We start from the raw sequence: 9,403 nt of genomic DNA, 5'->3' as shown, positions 1-9,403 counted from the left end.
TTTTCTAGACAAGTGAGTTGGAAGGAGGTGGAAGTTTGAACCTATCCCCAAGTGGTGGGCCAAAATTGAAAGCCACAATTGTGGTCTATGTTCATTGACAAATTTGGATCATCAAAAGATTCAAATGAGATATTAAGATAATAATAATGGCTGCGCATGTTTCCCTTTTGCTACTTTTTAATTATCCAACTCTTTTTATGTTATAAAGTTCACATAAAAAATGTTTAAGAGTTTGGTATTAACTACTAACTGTAAATTATTTTTCCCTTTCTTTGTATATTAGGCATTGGTTTGAATCTGATTTGGCAAAAGCCACCAATATTATCATTCCTCAGTCCCATACTATATTGAATTTCACAATTTCCTATGTGAGGTTATGTCCTTGGTACTGCACGAAATCTTGTCTAATCACATCTCTCTAATATTTTTTTAGCCTATCTCTTCTGAAAGTATACATAGTCAACCTCTCATACCTTTGTAGACTACACTAGGGAAACCGTGCATCTCTTCTTCACATCTGAATCATCTCAATTTTGCTTCTCACATCTTGTCCTTAACCGAAGTCACTTTCATCTTGTCCCGAATATTTGACATTCCTAATCCTATCTCTCTTAGTATGCCACACATCCATCGCAACATCCTCATTTCGGCAACTTTTATTTTCTAATCATGAGAGTTCTTGACTAGTCTACACTCCTCTTCATACATTATAGTTGGTTTAACCACTACACCGTAGAAGTTGCTTTTAAGTTTTGATAGCACCTTTCTAATCACACAAGACTCTAAATGCGAGCCTCTACTTCATTCACCTTGCACCAATACCGAGTGACACACTCATCAACCACCCGTTTCCTAGGATAACAGACCCAATATGTATGTCATGATCCTTAGAAACAGCAACCAAAACAATAACACAACAATATGAAGCTAGTGACCATTTTCTTTTCCTCAAACCCAAACTCTGCAACTTATAACAAGACTCTTCTGTCTTTTCTTTTTCTTACTGAAAAGCAAACTTATCTACATTACAGAAGTTAAGGCAATGTAAATGATGAAAATAAATAGGATTATAACTATGTTATACAGAACTATTGTATGATGACATTGCAAATGCAGCACCTTTGGTATAGTGTTAAACACTTCTCATGCTATAGTTTCAACTTCTTTCTAATAGCTGCATTGACATGACAGAAGAAACATAACATGTACTGGGCTGTTGGAGTTCACAAAATGCAGTACTGTATACTTTTTCCATTTGATGAAACACAAAGTTGAGATAATTATACAGAGAATGGCCAACATGATGAAAACTCAGTACATAAAACAATAAATCATACATACCGTATGATCGCTATATCATGATGGTATTCTCTATTAATTTAGTGGAAGTGAACTAAACTATAAAAAGAACATCAGATTTGTATCTAATTGTGGAAAAATTTCTTCTCTGCTTATGCAATGGCTGACTTGACTATCTGTTCCTGATTTGGACGCCAAAATGATTTTTGAACAAATAGTAATCCTTCACCGTCCTTCGAGTAAGACATCTTCACTTTCCATTTTACTGACCGAGCCATATTCTCAATTTCAAGAATAGTTTCAGCATTGTCCCGCACAATCAACTTTCCTTCTGGCCTCAGAATCCTGTCAACTTCTGCAAATACTGATTCTATTGTGCACCTGTTGGCAAAAGAAGGATCACGAGTTACACAACTAAGCGAAATTTTGTTGCCAGTAAGCTTACAGAACGGGCGCTGTAGGATTAACCTTTTCTTAATATCGGAGAATAGATGATCTGCATGAAGAAGATCATAAGATCTGGGGTATGTGCTGAAGGATTCACACCAGTCGTGGTAAATGCCAAACAACCCACGGTCATATATAATTGGAAGTGTGTCGGGTGAGTCAATTGGAACTACATTCATAACCCAGACTTTCAAGTCTTTCAGTGCTGCAGCAAATCTGTATCATAAAGAGAAAAGATATTAATCAAGAGCATGAACTTGTTACTTGTGATAGAAAGATGACTAAGTACTACGAAATGACCAAAACAGGTGGAGTCAGTATAAATGTCTGTAATACGTGCACCTAATATGAACTGATACCAATCAACCAATCAATTACACTTTAATCCTAAGACAAATTAGGGTTTCTGTCTAGAAAGTTTATCTAAATCACACACTATCCCTACATGGACGTACGGGTCTAAGGAGAATAAAAGGACCCCTAACAAATAAAGGATTTAATGCAAGTGTAGTTCCAACTAGTTGGTATATATTGCCTATAGGCTATATGGATCATTTTGTATTCTGTTCATAGTTAAGTTCATATTGATTCTGAAAGATTGCAAGTCTTTTGAGACAATTTTCTTTGGAACACAAAAAAAAACATGTAATTGAGTTAGATGTGTTATTTCAAAAATCATGTCGATGAACCTTCACCTAGCAATCATCAATTAATTGCATCAAATCACTCGAAATATTGCTAAAGATTTTTTGTGAATTTATTGGTTTACTCTTCAAAGAAGGCAATGATCATAGAGAGAATGAGAATGAGTAGCTAAGAGATAATGAGGAAAATAACTAGTGATAAAAACTTACCCTCCATAAATAGCTTTCATATCCATGACATTCCTTACTGAAGACCAGTTAATGCCCAGATCATTTAAATATGATTTTGACACAACATGTTTCCAATGATCATAGTCTGCAGCAAAGTCTTCTGGGGCTGCTTTTCCATAAACTCCAACTTGAGAACTTTTCAACCAATAAGGAAGCTTCTCTGACCTCAAAGGCCATTTTGCTGGCCACTTTGCTCCACGTGCAGATGCATCTGCTGGAGCTTTGTGTAAACATGCCTGAAGTGTTATATTCCTGAATTGAGAAAAATAATGAGTTAGAATTGTTGTCAAGTCAAATTTTCAGGAGATGTATAATGGAAGATATGATGTGACGGAATGAACATAGCCATTATCCCCTTTTCTTTTGGCCGAGGTTTTATCGGAAACAACCTCTCTACCCCACAAACGTAGAGGTAAAGTTTGCATACATCCTACCCTCCCTAGACCCCACACCTGTGGGATTACACTGGGGATGTTGTTGGTTTATCGGAAACAGCCTCCGTACCCCCACAAAGTAAGGGGTAAGGTCAGCGTACATCCTACCCTCCCCAGGCCCCACTTGTGGGATCACACCCAGTATGTTATTGTTATTGTTGCTGTTGTTTTGTTATCCCCTTTATCTTTTTCAGATCAAGCAGAGTGTTGACACACATACTGATAGGTGTAAGCTTAGACCCAGTAAACAATAAGCAATAGGATCACAATAAAATGCAAGTCTTCTGGATATCTTTACACAATCAAACACCATACTGTCATTTAGTGGCTAAGTGGGCATAACAATTTCTTGCATGCCTTCTCAACTCAGGGGGCAGAAATGCTTTTGATAATCAAAGGACTCAGGCATCTCCACAGCAACATTGAATTTTGACAGAAATCTAATTTTTTTTATCATAGTATTATTTCAGCTTAAAATGGATACATTTAATCTGGTATGACATTCTAATCCAAATTGATTTAGACAGCACAAGCCTTAGAAGTGATTTATGAAATCAAAACCAGGTAAACATGCTCAAGATATTACTTTTGGTTAATGTATATAAAACGTAGACATGTAAATTTGTATTTTTTCCTAATTGCATATTTCTATAGCTTGATACGCTTGTGTCTCCAAGTAGACTATTTGGATTTACGAATGTTATACAGCACTGTGCTGAGAAACTGTACTAGCTAAGAGAAGCCCATTCTCGAGTAAATTAAAGATACGTACCAGGCAGCATCTGGATCATCAGCTTCTTCACACATAGGTGGGTCATTTTGTGTTCTACTCTGGTAGCAATCATTTGTAGTTGGCTTTCTGAATATAGCTACACCTACTTCATTTAGTTTATCTTCATTAATTTCCAATAGTTCCCAGCACATTGACTTAGTTAGTTCAGACATGGCTGCAAGACAATCAAGAGAGGCCATCAGTTTATGACTTCATTTGCAAAAGAGAAACGTAAACTAGGTAGAGCCACAATTACCTTCCCAAATTCCAACATTTTCCTCATCCTTCCGATAGACTGGTGTCGCAGACCAAATGAAGTGACCACCGGGCCGCAAGACACGATTCAATTCTAGGAGAAGTTTGCCACCTGCAATACACTAGGAAGATTACCATCGGCTGACATTCCCAAACAAAGCAAAACTTGTAAAGAGAGAGATCTTAATTCACCTTCAATATGCCATGGAACTCTACACCGTGCACAATGGACAGCATCAAACACTTTACCAGGGAATGGTAGTCTTTTAGTTCCCATAACAGCTGATATAGCAGGGATACCCCTTTCAAGTGCAAATTGCACTTGGGCTTCGTGCTCATCCTTGGGGGCAAGTGACATTGCTAGTACATCTCTTTCAAAGAGGTATCCTCCAAAGCTGGCCACTCCACAACCAACATCCAAAATAACACGTGTTTGTTTGCCCCATGAAATTTGAGGCAGGGTCTGCATGGCAAGCCATATCAGCAAACCATAAAATGAGAAGAGGTACAATGTACATAAATCTTCAGAATGAAATATGTGGTGACAAATTTCAAGCCACTTGACTGATCACTGATATACAGAACACGTTAGACATTGTGAAAGGAGGCTGCTCTAAATTGCTATGAAGTCTCCAGAAGCTTATTTTCTAAGGCCTTATACACAGAACAAATCAAAATCTTGAAAGCACTATTCAAGTTAAGTTGATAGACCACCAATTAACGCCACCTAGTACCCATGTAAAATCAGAGAATACATAATTGGGTTTAGCAATCCGTGGAAGTATCACCGTAATCAAATTGTTTTATCTCTAATCTTTAAATTGGTATTAAAAGAAGGTAATGTACATTTTGCAATATGAATCAACAGAAAGCCACAAACTTAACGGTTTGTGATGCATGGAGCAAAAATTAAACACCATGATTACGAAACAAAAATTATAGATAGCATGAAGTAGCATGGGACTTTAAGCAGAAACTTGCCTTCTGGAGGAAATCAATGTAATGAAGAGCGCCTTGCTTAAACTGAGTACCTCCACCGGGGAAAGTAAGGTACTCTCCAGTTACTTTGACCCAGTTCTGGTGCCCCTTGACCTGGGCTAGCTTTCCATGAGGAACATTAGAGTACCATATCTGTTCAACCAAAAAATGCAAGTTGCTTGGCTTATCAAATTACTAATCAGAAGTAAACTCTATGGATAAGCAGAAACGACATATACCTGATCCCTGCTCCTAGGCCATCCAATTGACTTCTTGTATCCTGAAGGCAGAGGAACCAGGCAAGTTGAAGCTTCAACAGGGCAGTGCCTTTCACGATGTTCATAGTGGCTAGTGTGTCGGAGTTTCCTTATAGCTTGCACATTATCCAGACAGGGAATATAATCTGGTCCAGCATCAGTTTTGCATAGCTTCCACTTATCGCCCTTCTTGTCATCCGTAGATGATGAAGAACCCTGTGACTCATTCTCCTTTTCAGACTCAGCAGCCTGAGTTGACCATGGCCCATTTTGTGTTGTAGCTTCTTTCAAAATCTCTGATTGATCAGCAGCTGGAAAAACCTCATTCTCCGTCTCTCCTTTCTTTGCTTTCTCTGTTGTCTCAGAAGCATCTGGATTTGAGTCTTCACCTCCAGTATCTGACTCGCCATCGCTTGAAGTTGAGTCTTTCTCTCTCGAATTTACTTCCTCACTCTCTCGATTTGAACTCTCATCGCCGGACTGAGATTCATCACCTGATGAACTGGATTCAGAATTTTCTTGATTTTCTTCTTCATTTCTTAAATTAGAGCTTTCTCCTTCCCTTTCCTCATTTTGGAAACTATCCAGCCCCTTTTCATCTCCAATCTCCTCTAAAGACCTTCCCCTTCTGAACCGTTTTTCTCCCTGGAATGTTTCATCTTCTCCTCTCTTTGCATTGACTAGAAAATCATCAGTATTGCCTGAATACTGCCCCAAAAGATTCGTCGAAGATATCTCTGAATTTTGAAGAGTTATACTGAATGATGATGATATCAACATCCATATCCCAACGCAAGAAATTCCGAGAAAAGTCACAACAGTGAGTTTTGAACAGAAATCAGATGATTTCCTCCCACCAGAATGGGAGTAACTTCCCCCAGCCATAATATTGGATCTTTCCTGTCCCTAAACATTATGAGAAAACACAAATTGAAATATCAAACATAGTAATGTAAAAAGGTCCAGCAAACTAGGTTAAAAAACTGAGCATGGTAAAACTACATCAGAATCTAGGATCAAAACAATGTCAGGAGAAAAAAACTAGTGTTTATCAAAGCAACGAAAGCAGATGCATGACTTAATGCATGCAAAAATTCAGAAAAAACATAATTCTAAGATACTACCATGAGGCTCTAGCACAAGATATCCACCACAGACACATCCAGTAGATATTTCTATATTTATTTTTCGTTTAATAAAACAAAGTGAAAAGATTGCAATTGTTGTTTTTGTTTTCCACCTCCCACCAACACACGTATCATCAGGTAATTCTGTCCCCCAAGGCTGGAACATATGTGAAGAAATCACCTAGTGTTTTGTCTCTTTTGTCCTAGCTAAATTCCAGATGCTTTTAACACTCTCCTTGCTCAACTTCAAAAGAAAACTCTAACAAGAAACAACATTTTCCAGCAAATGCTTTCCATATCTTAGCTTCCAATCTCTAAGCATTTTACATATACACAGAACCGGATCTAGGCAAATTACATGGGTTCAATTGAAAATCTATCCCTTTCGGCTCAAACTACGTATACATATGCAAAACAACAAAAGAAATGTACACACATAATAAGATCAAACTCATTCCAAACCTACTGATTCTAGATCTTGAATTCGCCTCCATATATACAGACCTCAACACAACATTACAAACATATTTCCTTTTCTATGGCTTGGAATCTTGAATTAGTGTGTCTTAACCCTCAACAATCACCAACATTACAAGAAAAACACATCATAAAGTATCAAAAACATTCAAATTGGTAGATCAATCTCATATGGACATCTCAAATCAAACAGTAGAGAAGAAAACAAAAGTTTGAGCATTGTAGTAACAAAAGCAAGAATAAAGATCACATTTTTACCAAAAAGGAGAGATTTACATATAAAGAAGGAAAAATGGTACCTTTATAAGATGGGTATATAAGAAAAGAAAGTTGCTATAGCAAATTAGTGGTTGAAGCTCATTTTTAATTTGGTAAAAGGGGCAGCAGAAAGATCTTGGGTTGAGAATCTTGATTTGGTTTGATATTTATAAGGAGTTAGGAAAGATAGATGAAGCAGAGTAATTTAAGGAAGAGAAGGAGTGTGTTGCTGTTACTCACTCATGGCCGACAGCTTAGAATTACCAAGAGATGATAACAACAGCACTAAAGGGGAACACAAAACAGATACAAGTAGATCGGAAAGGTAGTTATTAAACAAATTGATGGTAAAACAATCTTATTATAACTTACATTAAAAAAGTTCACTAGATGACAGACATATCCATTTAAAGGGGATTGTGATTGAGCGTTAAGTACTCTTTTATTTTTAGTTAAGAGGTTTGGGTTTAAGTTTTCTTATGTATGGAATCGCTTTTGTTACGCAAGTACACATTCAAATTTAGTAAGGAGTCGTATTTGTTAGGAAGCGTTTAACCTCTAACATAGACTTCTCTATATAAATTCGAATTTAATCGGATTTTAATATGAATATCGGATACTGAATGAAAAATTTTTAAAAATCATATTTCAATTGAACGTTTCATTTTTTGATAAAGAGTTCTGACTTCTAACTAGATAATATAGATTGTTTCCGATCTTTCACATCGAGGTATCATTTTGTCCAAGTAGGAGTTTGAACATGAGTTGAAATCTCAAAATTTTGTACGATTGCATCTCATGCTAATTTTTATGTAGACATTTAAATTATAATTTGTTTCTATTGAATAGTAAAGCATATGATAAAATGTGTTTATACTTATTCTTAATTGTCCATTAGATAGTTACATAAAGTATATCATGTTTTAATTATTATATACATAAATATATATCTGAAATTTTAATAGATTGTGATTTATTGGATCAAAAGATTAAGAACAATTACTTTCATAAATGATGAGACTCGAGAGTAATTAATTAACTATGATATATTACTTCAAAGTGAGAAAGTTTACTGTTGATAAAGGGTGTTAATTATTGGAATATATTAATGTGATGGTTAAATAATACTACTTTTATAGAGTATAGTATTTATCCACCGACAATAAATATGAATATGAATGAATTATGGATGAAAGAGAAATTGGGACCCTTTGCATGTGGAAACTAAACAAATTAAAGACATGAATCACCGACAGCTTTCAATTTTATTAATTTGTATTGACTTAATCTGTCAATAACCTCTCAAATTTATTAATAAATTTCATTAAGATACTCCAAGTATGGATTATTTCAGTTGAGCATTTATGATGTGTTACCTTTATTAATTATATAAATTAATCACTTAAAAATGTTATATTTGTTAATTATATAAATTAATCTTAATAAATTGTAAAACATCAGTCATTATTTCAATTGAGGATGATGTGTCTGATAAAAAGAGATGACATATTTTATATAGTTAACTTATGTACGTAATAACACTTCCGATCATGCACAATTTTTTTTCTTTATAACTTGAATTGAATATCTAATATAAATACTTATCATGTGTTCACTATTCATGTGTCCAATTAAAATTAGTGACAATTCAAATGTCTAAATAAAATTTAATGACAAATTTAAAATTTTTAACGTATTAAGCCATTTGTATTAAATGTTTTGTTTATATAGCCAAAAAAAATCATCTTAGATTCTTTATTTTGCACGAAATTTGTTTAGCTTAAGAAGCAATTTTCCGTTCCCGAGAATAAGTAAAATGTGAAAGCATTAAGGGTGTGTTTGGTATGAAGGTTTTCTTATGTTTGGTTGGGTTAAATGTTTTGGAAAATGTTTTCCAAATCAACTCATTTTCCTCAAATTTAAGGAAAATGACTTCCCTTCAAAACTTAAGGAAAACATTTTCCAAAACTCTCTTCCAACTTCAAACTACAATTACTTTTTTGTTGAAAAAATCAATTTATTTTGTCCCTACCTTCAAACTAGCCTTCCAACCAACCCCAAAAATAAAATAAAATTTAAAGCTTGTTTTTAAATTCAATTATTTTGCCCCACCCCCTCCCAAAAAAATATTAAAAATTATTTTTAAAAGATATTTTAAATTTCAATTTTTAATTTTTTACTCCCCACTCACTACCCTCGCCCCCTCCCACCCCCCTCTATCAAC

The 9,403-nt window shown here is 35.2% G+C and overlaps 1 protein-coding gene across 1 annotated transcript; it reads right to left on the bottom strand.

The window, feature by feature from the left end:
• Positions 1 to 1,185: 1,185 nt before the first annotated feature.
• LOC102587479 (probable methyltransferase PMT24) lies at positions 1,186 to 7,502 on the bottom strand. The gene is made up of 9 exons (XM_006365854.2): positions 7,221 to 7,502; positions 5,300 to 6,223; positions 5,064 to 5,213; positions 4,275 to 4,545; positions 4,084 to 4,194; positions 3,828 to 4,002; positions 2,601 to 2,873; positions 1,768 to 1,962; positions 1,186 to 1,680 (listed from the first exon to the last, which is right to left on the bottom strand). Exons 2-9 carry the CDS (start codon positions 6,200 to 6,202, stop codon positions 1,452 to 1,454), a joined length of 2,307 nt encoding a protein of 768 aa, XP_006365916.1. The 5' UTR covers positions 6,203 to 6,223; positions 7,221 to 7,502; the 3' UTR covers positions 1,186 to 1,451.
• Positions 7,503 to 9,403: the final 1,901 nt, after the last annotated feature.

Source organism: Solanum tuberosum, unplaced genomic scaffold (genome assembly GCF_000226075.1).
Source record: "Solanum tuberosum cultivar DM 1-3 516 R44 unplaced genomic scaffold, SolTub_3.0 scf00576, whole genome shotgun sequence".
Classification (NCBI taxonomy): Eukaryota; Viridiplantae; Streptophyta; class Magnoliopsida; order Solanales; family Solanaceae; genus Solanum; species Solanum tuberosum.
The sequence above is the reverse complement of the archived record's forward strand: the minus strand, read 5'-3'. Positions and strand labels throughout refer to the sequence as shown.